This window comes from Excalfactoria chinensis, chromosome 4, assembly GCF_039878825.1.
Source record: "Excalfactoria chinensis isolate bCotChi1 chromosome 4, bCotChi1.hap2, whole genome shotgun sequence".
NCBI classification, from domain to species: domain Eukaryota; kingdom Metazoa; phylum Chordata; class Aves; order Galliformes; family Phasianidae; genus Excalfactoria; species Excalfactoria chinensis.
In genome coordinates, this window is record NC_092828.1 from 59863407 (window position 1) to 59878112 (window position 14706).

A 14706-nucleotide genomic window follows, 5' to 3' on the forward strand; every position below is an offset into this window, starting at 1 on the left:
GCTGCAGCGCAGAGCTCGTGCGGCCATCTGTGCCGTTTCTGGGACACATCACTCGCCCAGCCCTCAGATGATGTTATTTTTTGGTACAAGTTGCCATGTAAACACCAGGGACCAGCTCCCCGGCTGCGGGGAACGATGACTTTCGGAGCGCTCCTGCAGCCCCACGGCCCTTTCTCTCAGCCGCTCGGCGCAGGGCACAGCTCGCGCGTGGCACCGCCGGGGGGAAGCGGATCTAAGGAACCGTTCCACGGCACGCAGCAAAGCAAAGCACAGCCACGCTGGGGGACACGCGCTGAGGGCAGAAGTGCTGCGGGAGGAGAATCGAGCTGCCTGAGTGCTCGCAGCGCGGAGACCCCAAGGAGCGAGAGGAGCCCTCCGCGAACAAACAGGCACTAAGGAGCGGCAGCTGACAGGGATACAGGCGGCTCCGAGACGTTAACTGCTTCCACCCCATCCCGCTCACAGCCTTGAGGAGCGAGCGGTTAACTAAACGGAAGGACCGCGCTGTACCAGCGAAGCGGCGGCGGGACCGGGACCCCTCGGAACGCAGCGAACCCTCCGGCGCTGCCCCCGCGGGCGGGAAGCACGGGCCGGCGGCTCCGCCCCCACCTCCCCTAGCCGCGCCCGCTGATTGGCTGCCGGCACCGGGCCGCGGCGCGCTGCGGCTTTGTCCGAGTGAAGTTGCGCGGGGCTGCGGCCGGAGCCGGCGCCGCCTGCGCTTACTGCGCCGCCCAGGGAGGGAGGGGCGTGCCCGGAGACGCCGCCGAGCTCGGGTCCGCCGGCGGCACATGGAGAGCGGCTGAGCAGCGGGACGGGCGGCGGCGCGGGAGCGCAGGCGGGGTGCGCGGCGGCAGCGGCGGCGGTTCGTCTCTGGATGTCCCGGCACGGTGTGTATGGGAAAGTTTCTCTCATCTACTGTGCTGTCGATGTCGGGCTGGTTGTGAGAGGCGGCTGGAAGGAGCAGATGTGCGCGGGGTTTGAGGTACCGGAGGAAGTTTGAGTAATTGCTTCTTAACTCGCTGGGAGAAATGAATTGCAGAAACTTACAAACGCGGCAGGCTGGCGGCAAAATGCACTTTATATTCCTTTTTGCATTGGCGGTTGCGTCTCTCGATAAGGCTGTGCTGGGCAAAAACCTGAAGTATCGGATTTACGAGGAGCAGCGGGTCGGCTCGGTCATTGCCAGGCTGGCGGAGGACGTGGCCGATGTTCTGTTGAAAATCCCCAACCCCGCCTCGGTCCGCTTCCGAGCCATGCAGAGGGGGAACTCCCCGCTGCTCGTCGTCCGCGAGGATAACGGGGAGATCAGCATCGGCGCTAAGATCGACCGGGAGCAACTCTGCCAGAAAAACTTGAACTGCTCCATCGAGTTCGACGTGATCACTCTGCCCACCGAACATCTGCAGCTCTTCCATGTGGAAGTGGAGGTGCTGGACATCAACGACAACTCCCCCCAGTTTTCCAGGGCTCTCATCCCCATCGAAATATCTGAGAGCGCGGCGGTGGGTACCCGCATCCCCCTGGATAGTGCTTTTGACCCAGATGTGGGGGACAACTCCCTGCACACTTACTCCCTTTCCGACAATGATTTTTTCAGCATCGAGGTGAGGACGAGGACTGATGGTGCCAAGTATGCAGAGCTTATCGTGGTGAGGGAGTTGGACCGGGAGCTGAAGTCGAGTTATGAGCTCCAGCTCACTGCATCCGATAAGGGGGTGCCGCAGAGGTCTGGGTCGTCCCTCCTGAAAATCAGCATTTCTGACTCCAACGACAACAGCCCTGCTTTTGAGCAGCAGTCCTATATAATTCAACTTCTGGAAAACTCCCCAGTTGGGACTTTGCTTATAGACCTCAATGCGACCGACCCAGATGAGGGCGCTAATGGGAAGGTCGTGTACTCCTTTAGCAGTCATGTGTCTCCTAAAATTATGGAGACTTTCAGGATAGATTCAGAGAAAGGACATCTGACCCTCCTGAAGCAAGTGGACTATGAAATTACCAAGTCCTATGAAATTGATGCTCAGGCTCAAGACATGGGACCAAATTCTATTCCAGCCCACTGCAAAATTATAATTAAAATTGTGGATGTGAATGATAACAGACCTGAAATTAGCTTAAATTTGATGTCCCCAGAAAAAGAAGAAACGGCTTACATTTCTGAAGGGTCCCCCTTGGACACATTTGTTGCCTTGGTCAGGGTGCAGGACAAAGACTCGGGGGTAAATGGAGAAGTAGTTTGCAAGCTTCATGGTCATGGTCACTTTAAACTGCAAAAGACTTATGAAAATAACTATTTAATCTTGACTAATGCCAGTCTAGATAGAGAAAAGAGATCTGAATACAGCTTGACTGTAATAGCAGAGGACAAGGGAACGCCAAGTCTCTCCACAGTAAAACACTTTACTGTCCAAATCAGTGATGAAAATGACAACCCACCCCGCTTCCAGACAAACAGATATGAAGTAGTTATCTTAGAAAATAACTCTCCAGGAGCATATATCACATCTGTCACAGCCACAGACCCTGATCTTGGGGACAATGGGCAAGTGACCTACACTATACTGGAGACCTCTGTTTCGGGAAGTTCTATAACCACCTATGTGACCATTGATCCCTCCAATGGGGCAATTTATGCCTTGAGAACTTTTGACCATGAAGAGGTAAATCAGATTGCCTTTATGGTACAAGCTAGGGATGGAGGGAGCCAGCAACTTGTTAGTAACACCACAGTGGTGCTAACCATCATTGATGAAAATGACAACGCTCCAGTCATTGTGGGCCCAGCACTGCGCAACAGCACAGCGGAAATCTCAATCCCTAAAGATGCTGGGATTGGCTTTCTTGTCACAAGGATAAGGGCTACAGATAGAGACTCTGGTATGAACTCTGAACTCAGCTGCTCCATAGCAGCTGACAAGGAAAACAGCATCTTTGTGATGGATCCTAAAACTTGTGATATCTCCATCAATGTGAGTGTAGAATCGGTTCCAACTAAGCACTGGGAGTTTTATGTCATAGTCCAGGATAAAGGCAGTCCTCAGCTTAGTACTAAAGCACTTCTGAAATGTACGGTTTTTGAGTATGTTTATTCATTTTCAAGCACAGAAGCTACTTTGGTAAGCCAGCCCTCTCTGGATGTCTCGATGATAACAATTATATCCTTAGGATCAATATGTGCCGTGTTGCTGGTCATCATGGTTATCTTTGCTACGAGATGTAATCGAGAGAAAAAGGACACCAGGTCCTACAACTGCCGTGTGGCAGAATCGACCTACCAGCACCATCCAAAGCGGCCCTCCAGACAGATCCACAAAGGGGACATCACATTGGTGCCAACAGTTAATGGCACGCTACCCATCCGATCTCATCACAGAGCTTCCCCGTCCTCATCCCCGACCCTGGAAAGAGGACAGATGAGCAGCCGGCAGAGCCATCACAGTCACCAATCACTGAACAGCCTGGTGACAATCTCCTCCAACCACGTGCCTGAGAACTTCTCATTGGAGCTCACCCACGCAACTCCAGCTGTTGAGGTAAGGTGCTCACCTCGCTTTGCACTCACAGGTCCTCTTGGGAGTTTGGGGGTACTTTTCATGCAACAGGCAGATACATCTAAGTTCCATGCAGTACAGATTTCCCTTTAAATTTTACAGCTCTGCAGCTTTACTCCAGCAGCAACTGGATCCATTACCACAGGGTCACATCTGTTATTAATAGCGTTGGTTCTTCCCTGTAAGGCTGAAACAATGCAGTGTAACATGCACAGGAATCTGCTCTGGTTTATGAAGCTTCCTCCTTCCTTGCCTTTCCTTTCCCTCCTCGGCTGTTTTAGAAAGAGTCCAGAAGAACAGAGGAAATTTATTAACAGGGATGGAAAACTACAGGTTTAAACACTTACACAGTTTAGGTACATGTATTCTAAGGCAATGTGTGCCTGAAACATGCACACAGTGTCCCAAACTTTGGGACCACGCATTTCACTTTTTCCTGCAGCTTTGGTGTGATGGCCTTAAATGACTGCTGTACCTCATTATACCTAGTGATTTATGACTGTGGAATGGCAAAGGGGTGTCTCTTATCCATTAAAACAAAGCAAAATGCAGCCTCTGCTTAATTACTTGTTCTACTTGTCAATGAATTCTGTGGCTAACAAACAGCAGTTCATTTCCTCATTCTGAAATGTCTTCAGTTATTTTCTGTGGCAGACTCTACACTAATAGTCAGCTGTACTGCATTATGTATGTACAGGAATTTGGTATAATTAAACTGGAAAAGAAAAAAAAAACAACTTGAAGTGAATGAGTAGTTTTAGAACTAGGAGTCTGAGCTTTTAGTTCAAGGAATCATTCTTTTCACCTTCTCTTTAGCAGGTTTCTCAACTTCTCTCGATGCTTCACCAAGGCCAGTATCAACCAAGGCCAAGTTTTCGAGGAAACAAATACTCCAGAAGCTATAGGTAAGGATCTGAATTATTGTGCTGTATGTATATCAAACAATATAGTAGTGTTTTTTTTAATCCAAGTGGTACACGAGATAATTTGATTCCATCATTACCACTATTCTCTTTACAGATATGCCCTTCAAGATATGGATAAATTCAGCTTGAAAGACAGTGGCCGGGGTGATAGCGAAGCTGGAGACAGCGATTATGATTTGGGTAGAGAGTCTCCAATTGACAGACTTCTTGGGGAAGGATTCAGTGACCTTTTCCTTACAGATGGGAGAATTCCTGCAGGTATGAGCACAATGGAAGCTGAACGGTTTATTTACAGTGCTGCCTAGCTGTCACTTTGATAAAGCTACTACTGAGAAAGCAAAAATTCTTTAGCTTTCAAGTCTTGTATTTCCTTCTGTCTCCTCTGTCTCATGATAAATACTGAGCTGGAGCATTCCCGTATCTAGGCAAATGAAAACTCAGATGCAACTGAAAAATCTGCCCAGAGCAACTCATGCTTTTTTCTTTTATTTGCATCATCTTGAGCTGGCTCCAAATTCCCCAACAAAAAGCATCAACTTCTCTATGTCCTTAGACTTCTAATGACTGGGTGGATGTTTGTTTTTAAAGCCAGGCAGTTGTGGTTTGTTAAAAATACATGGAACCATAAATTAGGGGATACATTTTCCACAGTGGGTTTGAACCATAGGATACAAACTTGCACAGTTCAGAAGTGAATTGTGAAGTTGGTTGAGAAATATGGATGACAGAAGAAAGGGAAGTATTTCTCCTAGTGAAAAAATGAGTTCAGCCAGTAAGGGAAGAATCTTAATGTGTGCCAGATCTAAGTCTTGCAGTCCTGACTTACAGAAGGAGAAGCTTAAGAGAAACAGCTCAGGTAGAAGAGAGAAAATTTAGTAAAAGATGAGTGAAAGCAAGCTAAACACACGCCTGTATATGAAGTACCATTTGAGGATTTCTGCCCAGTTTTAAGGTGAAAACAGGAGGATACAGGAAATCACACTGCATATAGACATAAGAATTTTAAACATACTTTGATAATTACATAGCCATTGGTTGTACCCTCGATCTTGTACCCATTTCAGTTCATATTTAGTTATCTTTGTCCAGCTGTCAGGGCTGGATAACTTCAGTGTGGTTGAAGTTTACATCAAGACTGATTAATAAAGTCATTCTATGAACAAGGGAACATTGCTTTGTAGGTTGGCGCAGCATGTGTTCCTTCTTGCAGTGACCCCCAGACATTGCCCAGAGCTGAAGCAGAGGAGATGTAGTGTTGTAGCTTCTTCCTTCTGCTGTCGCAGAAAACAACAGTGGGCTTATCTCTGCCCATGACAAGGGTTTGGAAGCAGGTTTTATATCACTGGTCCAGGCATTCAGCTGTCTCCTCAACATAGTCTTTGGTACCCAGTATTTCAAAACCAGAGGCCTTTAGAATGGACTGTTTTCCCAGAATCTTCAATCAAAATCTTGTGTTCTAATGCCTTTTTCGTTCTAATCTCCCCCTTTCCTATTACTTATTCCCCTGACGTCCAGTGGTGTTTGCACTGGCGTCCGGCCTGCTGCTGCCAAGGCATAGCTGTCCCCTTCCTGCTAGGGGGTTGAGGGCTGCCAGCAGAGTAGGCAGGAGTGGCGACACTCTAGGCTATCTGAAATGCTGTTATGCGTCTTCAGCTCCTGCAATTCTCTCTCTAAACAGGAAGCCTAAGGGCAGGGTTTCCAAAAGTGCCTGGCCTTCCCCTAACGCTAATTGAATTCAGAGTAAGGAAAGCTCCCGCTGCGTACAGATGCAACTCGGTTTAGCTGCAAAGTACTGCATTTAATCTCAGCCAGATGCCCATTTACCGCAATGTTTAGTATTAGTCCATCAGATAAGTATGCTCAACTCATTTAGATGAGGTATGGAGTGTTCTGAGTCCCCTGTTACAATCCTAACAAAACAAAAACAAAACCAGAAAAAAAAAAAAAAGGGAAAAGAAAAGAAAACTTCCTGGAGGTTTCCTGCTCTCTGTTTTGAAAGGTTTCTGCATTGTAAGTCTGGACACAGGCAAAATGCTGTGAGAAAGCTCTTGCAATCTGTTCTTTTAAGGTGGAACTGGAGAGGAATGAAGCCTTCAAAACTTCAAAAATGACAGGATCAGAAAGTTTGGTAACTGCCCTCAAAAAGCTTGTTTCTTTCTGTCACTTTTTAAATCTTACGTCATTAAGTTTTAAGCTCCAGTTTTTCTTTTTTACTTTATTGGTGATGTAAGGGCAGATTGTGACAGTGTTCATTTTTCTCAGAGTATCTTTTGATCTTCTGCTCAACAATGTCCGTGTTTCTAATTTTTTTTACCAAAACTAAGCATGATCAGTAGCAAAACTCACAATGAGGTAATCATAGAATCATGAAGTTTCAAAAAGATCTCTAAGACCATCCTGTCCAACTGCCTGCCTACCACCAATATTCCCCATTAGATCATGTCCCTAAGTACTACATCTACCCTCTTCTTAAACACCTCCAGGGATGGTGAATCCGCCACCTCCCTGGGCAGCCTGTTCTAGTGCCTGACCGCTCTTTTGGAGAAGAAATTTTTCCTATTATCCAACCTGAACTTCCCCTGGTGCATCTTGAGGCCATTCCCTCTCATCCTAGTACTATTACCTGGGAAATGAAGCCAACCCCCATCTTGCCACAGCTTCCTTTCAGGAAGTCGGAGACAGCTGTAAGGTCTCCCCTGAGCCTCCTCCAGACCAAACAATCCCAGCTCCTGGGGCCATCCCAGAGTGCAGTACTTGAGGCATGGCCACACCAGAGCTGAGTACAGGGGCCAACCACCTCCCTAATGCTTCTGGAAATGCTATTTCTGATGCAAGCCAGGATGCCATTGGCCTTCTTGGCTACTGCTAATGAAATGCTGAACTATTGAGAATCTCCCATTAATTTACAGGAGTATTCTTAATTAGGGGAGTAATCTTGACCTTCTGGGATAAGTTGAGAGCTGGTCCAGGCACAACAGATCACTGAGATATCTTTTTTTACTTTCTAATTCTTTGGCATTTCCTGTTAAGACAGCACAAGTATGTTTTTCATGCATGGGAAGAAAGCACTCTAAGGCATTGCAGTTACTCATACCAAGATGTCAACCACTGATATTTTCTAGGTTTTTTTCATTATTTGCTGTTGGAAGCTTGCTGATCAGTAGGCCATTTGCAATACCTTGTGCAATATCCAGCCTGCAGCCTGAACCCATGTTCTTGAAGAAATTGATGCTCCCTTGTGTAAGGAGCAGACAAAGTTCGTACTTGAAGGAATGGAAGGGGTACTAGCAAAGCAAACAACATGATAGGCTGTGTAAGGCATAGAGATAAATAACGCTGACAGTTTAACAGTTGCACTTTATCAATCATGGGTATGTTCAAAGCTGAAATACACTATTCAGTTCTGCTTACACTACTGCAAAAAGAACTTTTGATAAAGTGTGTGGATCCAGAGCCAAATGGGGAGCATGATGAGAAAATGAGGAAAATCTACAGGGCATGACTGAAGACATTTAGTTTCAGAAGTGGTATTTCTTCCATCTTTAATATATAAATGGAGAAAGAAAAAGAAATTACATCCTGCCTGGGATAATCTAACCAGTAGTCCATGGGGGATTAGGGGAAAATTTTCCTACAGTCAGGATATGCATAATGTGAAGTCTGGCACTGCTAAAAACTTTCTTTGAAGTATGTTGCTCAGATTCAAGTTAGCTGCCTCTGCAATGCTTGGACTTTTCCAGAAGGACCCAGACAAGTACACAGACAGCGCACAGCCTGTTCTGAGGCTTTGTGTCACAAAGAGTCAGTTCCTTTTGGAGAGGCAGATTTGACCTCTCCCCCTGCACATTCTTCCTTGCAGGCCTGTCATGTAGGTCTTCACCTGTTTCTGCTTCCGGGGACCTTTCCCAGGCTTCCTCAGTGTTGATGGTCTACTCTTGCAGTGACTGTCAGTGGGCCAAACACTGACCTTAATGCATAGCTTCTGTATGACACGCTACTAAAGTCTAGCAATGAAAGAGGGAGTTTTCAACTCTTCAGCCCTATTCTGGCTTGAATGCCTGTAGGTTTGTGCCACCCTTGTGTCTTTCCTGTGCCAGCATAGCACAGGAACTGGAACTACAGAGCTGCAGATACTCTTTAGAGTAACTCTTGTCTGTATAAACCCCGAGGTCACCCTGGATACGGATTAAAACCTAAATATTATGGTCCTGGATTAAAATTTAAAATGATTCAATTAATAAGGTCAGATGTTAGTGGATCACCTGGTGTTCAACATACACCCCATTGCCAGGTCAAAAGGAAATAATTTAATGGAGAATCCTCTGCATGGTTTTGTTCTTCTGTATTTCCTCTGTCTATTCTCCTGTTATTACTTTGATGGGCTCCTTCAGTCGCATGTGAAAGACTCGAGTAAAACAACTAAAAGCTGGAAGGTAGAAACACCTTCATTTTACTTCTATATTTATGTAAAAGCACTTCACAGAGGGAATGAATGTCTTTAAGTCACAAGACCTAGTTATCTCCCTGGGGTTTATGTTTATTTGCCATCTTAGTTAACATATTTTATCACTTTCTTACCAGTTCTGTACTTATTCCTGGGTTTTGAGACCTTTTAGGAATGGGAATGCATTTAAATCCAGGCCATTTGCAGTTGTTGATTTCATGCATACGGAAAGTGAATCCAAACACCAGGCTGGAACGTCTTTGATCCCTGGAGATGTTTAGTCTTTGTCTTTCTGGGGTGTTAGACCTTGTGTATGTAAATGATAGGTGCATCCGAAGGGAGATGTTCACTCTCACCTTTTCTCTTGCAGCAATGCGGCTGTGCACGGAGGAATGCAGGGTTCTAGGTCACTCTGACCAGTGTTGGATGCCACCGTTGCCATCTCCCTCATCCGATTACAGAAGTAACATGTTCATCCCTGGAGAGGAGTTTCAATCACCACAGCAGCAGCTGCAGCAGCAGCAGCAGGGCCTCGAGGAAGATCCGCAGCCTGCTGACACCAGTGAAAAGAAGAAGAGCTTTTCAACGTTTGGCAAAGACTGTCAGGGTGAGGAGGAATCAGGAGACACTTGTACCTCCTCTCTTCTCTCTGAAATGAGCAGCGTCTTCCAGCGCCTGCTGCCTCCCTCGCTAGATGCCTACACAGAATGCAATGAGATGGATCGCTTGAATTCGTTGGAGCGCAGGAAGGGACATTTGCCTGCCAAGGCTGTGAATTATCCACAGGGAGTGGCTGCCTGGGCAGCCAGCACGCATTTCCAAAATCCAGCCAACAATGGGCCAACTCTGGGGACTCACTCGAGTGCACAGCCTTCCTCTAAATGGCTGCCAGCCATGGAGGAAATCCCAGAGAATTATGAAGAAGATGATTTTGACAATGTACTGAATCACCTCAGTGACGGTAAACATGAACTCATGGATGCCAGCGAGCTGGTGGCAGAAATTAACAAGCTGCTGCAAGATGTCCGGCAGAACTAAGTGTTTTAAAAGCCTATTTTTCCATGTTTATGGAAAACTGGAAAGAAAGAAAGAAAAAAAACAACAAACAAAAAACAGACTGAGGAGAACTGGCATTGCCAATGAGTTGCATTTATCATAAATGTGTCTGTGTATGTTGAATATTAAAATGCTGTATTTTCATATGTACACAATGCAAGTGTGACTATCTGTATTTTAAAAATACATTTGTACCTTATATTTATGTGTAATTTAACAAATAAATTTTATTTTTCTACACCCACAGCAAGCATGTTTTCCTAAATGTATATAGATGGTACCATCCTTGTCAAACATCCACCATTCTTGCCACGCAGGCATGTAAATAACAAAACAAGGGCAGTCACTGCTTTCCATTATTATTTCTTTCAAGTCTCAAATGTTACAAATCCAAATCACTGAAACCTTATCCAAGCATTAGTTTTAATAACTGATCCAACACCTTGTTGCAATGTTTCTTTCTTATAATAAAGAGTTGTCAACTCCCACAAAGCCTAAAATGTCCTTTTTTTTTTTTTTTTAATTTTCATGTTTGATTAAAAGTCATTTTTTCCCATTTAATTAATAGGTTATTGCGGATTTGGGCCTTCTGGTTACAAATAATTATTTCCTCAAGTGGACAAATCATAGAATTAATTGATAGAGCTTTCAATATTCTGTTAAAAAAAAACCAACATAAAACAGCAATAAACAATAACATTCATTTGTTCTGCCACTGTTATGCTGCAAAGTCAGTTGAAGTGAGTGCTGTATACTTGAAAGACAGCAATCAAATTAGATTTGCTGATCTCAGGCTGAATTCTCACCCCATGCAAATAAAAAAGTTGCAATTGCCTTCTTTGTGACACCAAAATAAAATGAATGTTGCATCTCTCAGGAAAACTATTATTTTACATAGCAGTTGTAGCTATATTTTGTGTCTGTTTTGTGTCTATCTTGTATATGTCAAATTATATAGAAGTACTTTAACTCCATAGAATAGAGCTGCTTTGCTATATTAATCAGTTCCAACATACAGGGTTTCCCTTTATTGAAGGAAGCTCAGTGAAAACTGAGTATTTATACCACTGTGCCATCACCTTTGGTAGTGAAGTAGATAGTGTTTCTCACATAATGGTTGGAGTCCTTGTGATTGTTTTAGTTCCTTTATTCAAAAACATGTTTGATTTGCCTACCATGAACAGGGGAGATTGTTGTTGTAGAATCATAGAATGACTTGAGTTGGAAGGGACCTTAAAGATCATCTAGTTTCAGGTCCCGTTTCACGGGCAGGATTTCCAGCCACTGGATGTTTGCTATCACCCAACCAATTATCTATTCACCTAATAATCCAGCTTTCAAATTCATCTCTCTTCAATTTAGAGAGAAGGATGTGGTATGGGACCATGTCAAAGGCCTCGTGCATGCTCAGGTAGGAGACCTCAGTTCCCTTTCTTCCTCCAGTGATGTTGTCAGACTGTAATAGGAAGCCACCAGATTGGCAGGCACCGTCTGCCTTTGGTGAAGCCCTGCCAGCTCTCTTGGATCACCTCTTTGTCTCTCATGTGCCTTAACATGGGTTCCAGGAAGATCTGCTCCATGATCTGATCTTACATAAAACAGATCTGAGAAACATGGAAGGGTTTTATATTCCTGATGTTCATTTAGGGAGAGAGCTAAGTTATTAAGAGAAAGAAAACTGGTATTTGGGCTTTTCACTCAGGACTGCAATAGCTTAAAAGCTTGTCTCCACTTCAGGAGTTGATAAGTACAGCCATGTTGATTAGAAATCCACAACCTTCTAACCAAGTATCCACATTGTCAGAAATCATTATGCAAATTGAACTATTAATGGGTACATTGATATGCTGTACAAATTTAAGAGAACTGAAGTTCCCAGTTGGACCACTTCAATTTGGTCCAGTTAGCACACATTCCTCAAATGACCTAATTTTTAGCACATAGCTGTAACCCCTGGTTTCCACCTTCCTCCTCACCTAATGCTTTTTATTGGGCCATTGAACAGCATTGAAAGGGGTGATGCTCCTGTGGTGCCTCTCCAATACTGTTTTTCACAGGTGTCCATTGCAGGGGAGGCTCAGGCATAGTAATAGCTCCTGAGACAAAAACTTATGTCTGCTAAGGAAATCAGCTGTTAATTGATTCCAACCGTGGGAACACAAAGTATGAGATAGCACCAAGGGATTGGAAGTTATGGCAAAAATGCACATCATGGTGCATAGCAATAGCTAATACATTTGGAAGTTATTTAAGAGGTTTTATGTTGACATGGTGTATAGGAAATTGGTAATCACAGCCTGAACCTCTGATTAACCAGCTGAAGCAAGTGTTGGGTCAGCTGTGGGAGCACAGGTGAAGGTGATTCAGCTGTGCTCCTGGAAGGGGTGGAGCTTGATTCCACCTCTCCTAGACTTTGTTTAAGGGCTGACCACCACAATGACAGCATCTCTTTTTGGAGATTGCTTCTTTGTGGAGTTTGGGTGACCAGCCTCAGCATTTCTATCTAGATTGAAGGCCTCAGAACTGGTGAGTTTCTCCTATAAATAATCTCTGGCTATCTATTATACTACCATTCTTGTATTATTTCTTACTCTACACATGGGTAAAACATTGCTGTCTGTCACAAAATCAGCAGCTGAAAATGAAACTTGCCTTCAGGTGGTGCAGATCTCTCCTTCACGAATAAATGCAGATAGATAATTTTTCCTGTTTCTAGCAGAAAAAATACCAGACCTTCAGGCACTGATTGGTTTGTGCTGTCTACAGGCTTGCAGGACAGCCTGATAAGCTCCATTTTCACAGTCACATCATCCACTAAGGATTACTGACCTGTTTTAAATTTAAAATCCTTAAATCTGTTTATGCCTACTGGCCCATGTCACACAGGTAGTCTCAATGATTTAAATTGCCATTGTTTGCAGGGAGAGCTTTCTAGCAAAATAAATCCAAATGAATTTCTCTGGGATTGCTAGGCATCCAAATATCATAGAATACCTAATGTTTTCCTAGAGGTGATTTCTGTGCCACCACACAGTAGTAATATTAGGTATGTGCATTGCTGCAAGAATCTTATCATGTAAAGGGACCAGTTATAAAATCAGTACAGTTCTGGGAGCAAAAATGTTTACTTTAGTTAAATCTAAACTGCATCAGAGTCTGAGCTGCACTTATTATTAACAGAGAGCTTGTTAAAAGTTCTGGAGGTTGTGGTAAATAGAGGAAAGTCTGTCCTATGCTTAGTTCTTCCTTTTTCCTCTTTTTGTCAAGCTTCCCTCCTAAATGGAAAACTATTTCCTATTGTGTTCACCTGCACTGCACTTGTAGGTGAATACGAGCTCCTAGCAAATCTTTACTGTGTTGAATAGGGAAGATATATCACCCAGTACAAGGAAAAAAAAGTAAACAAATCTTGATTTGCTATGCGTTGACAGCTAATAGAAGATTATGTGTTGGTGGTTTATTTTAAGCACCAAACTTAAGGAAGATTATTCTGTCCAGAACACTAGATTGCAATGAGCTCTCTAAAAGATGGACATATCCTTGAAACAAAATAGCTTTCTTCCTTGATACAATAATGACTAAAAGATCATGGAAGTCAGGAAATGTTAATTAACAAAATTAATGCTGTGTGCTAGTGATTCTCTCACTGGTGTCATAGCTGAAATTCCTACTACTTCTGAGTAAATAAATAGCTTAACTAATGAATAGTAAGCCATTCTTTTCCTGCAGACTCACTGTATGTTTTCTTCCTTCAGTCACTAATGTATCTGGTACTCTCAAAGATGTACTGAAATAATGATTAGAGATAGTGGGCTGTTTTGCCACTTATTTAATTTGTGTTTAAAGTACATCTATAACCACTGCATTGCACTTTACTCTTCAGGGTCCATAAGCATAAACACATTGGAAAGGATGTGGAGGATGTGGCTGCCAATAATGTTTTTGTTGCATTCTGCACCCTGATCATGTTTATAGTTACTTATATTAATAACAGCAATAGAAAGTAAAAAAACAACAACAACAACAAAAGAAAAAACTACCACAAAATATTTAACCTTTACTGTTTCCTATCTTTTTTATTAAAAAATAAATAAATAGAAATTCACAGAAAAGGCCAGGAAATTTCATTTCCTCTTCTTCTCTGCAACCTGCAGAGAATGTCAGATGTTTCCACAGATTAGAAGAACTGAAAACCTCAATTGTCAGATGCATATGTGAAACATAAACTTCCCAGCACCATTTACACTAGAAAAAGCTTGCCTGTAAGCTGTGAAAAGGCTAGATTCATGATGAAAATCTTATATTTAAACTTTTCAGGAAAAGCACACATGAAGATTAGCTTGAGTTGCTTTTACACAGCAAACACAGAAAGAGCTTTCTCTTGGTTAGTGAGCATTAGGTGGCTAGCAGTGTGCTAAAATGAGATCCCTAGGAGACTATTGTGTATATGCTCTCTCCTTTAGTAATGCAGGAAGGAATGAAATTTTGTCTTAAATGGAATCTCAGGGTCAGAATCTGCCCTCCCATAAAACTTATTATTCAGCATATTCTGTAATATACTTTGCATGAATAAGATTTAAAGTGATAATACCTTCACTTCAATCAATTAAACATCATAATTAATGTTTCTGTTGCGTGTCACATCCTTTAACCCCCTATTAAATAGCAAGACTTCTCTAAGAGGCACACAGGAACTGTTTAAACTATGCTGTGAAAACTACTTACATTA

The 14706-nt window shown here is 43.5% G+C and overlaps 1 protein-coding gene across 2 annotated transcripts; it reads left to right on the forward strand.

Annotated features, from left to right (window-relative positions):
- The first annotated feature begins 767 nt into the window (after positions 1–767).
- Positions 768–10465, forward strand: PCDH18 (protocadherin 18). 2 transcript variants are annotated; one of them, XM_072336494.1, is made up of 4 exons: positions 768–3533; positions 4368–4456; positions 4572–4735; positions 9292–10465. In XM_072336494.1, the coding sequence occupies exons 1-4, from the start codon at positions 1029–1031 to the stop codon at positions 9957–9959; spliced, it is 3426 nt and encodes a 1141-aa protein (XP_072192595.1). In that variant the 5' UTR covers positions 768–1028; the 3' UTR covers positions 9960–10465. The 2 variants fall into 2 exon arrangements, with proteins under 2 accessions (XP_072192595.1, XP_072192596.1); XM_072336495.1 differs by having other exon boundaries at positions 4371–4456.
- The last annotated feature ends 4241 nt before the right edge of the window (positions 10466–14706 follow it).

Bases quoted from the DNA above. Each gene is read 5' to 3' on its own strand.
- PCDH18 (XM_072336494.1), top strand. From the start codon at position 1,029: ATGAATTGCAGAAACTTACAAACGCGGCAGGCTGGCGGCAAAATGCAC. The intron at 3,534-4,367 runs GTAAGGTGCTCA...CCTTCTCTTTAG, and splicing joins ACGCAACTCCAGCTGTTGAG to CAGGTTTCTCAACTTCTCTC. The intron at 4,457-4,571 runs GTAAGGATCTGA...TTCTCTTTACAG, and splicing joins AAATACTCCAGAAGCTATAG to ATATGCCCTTCAAGATATGG.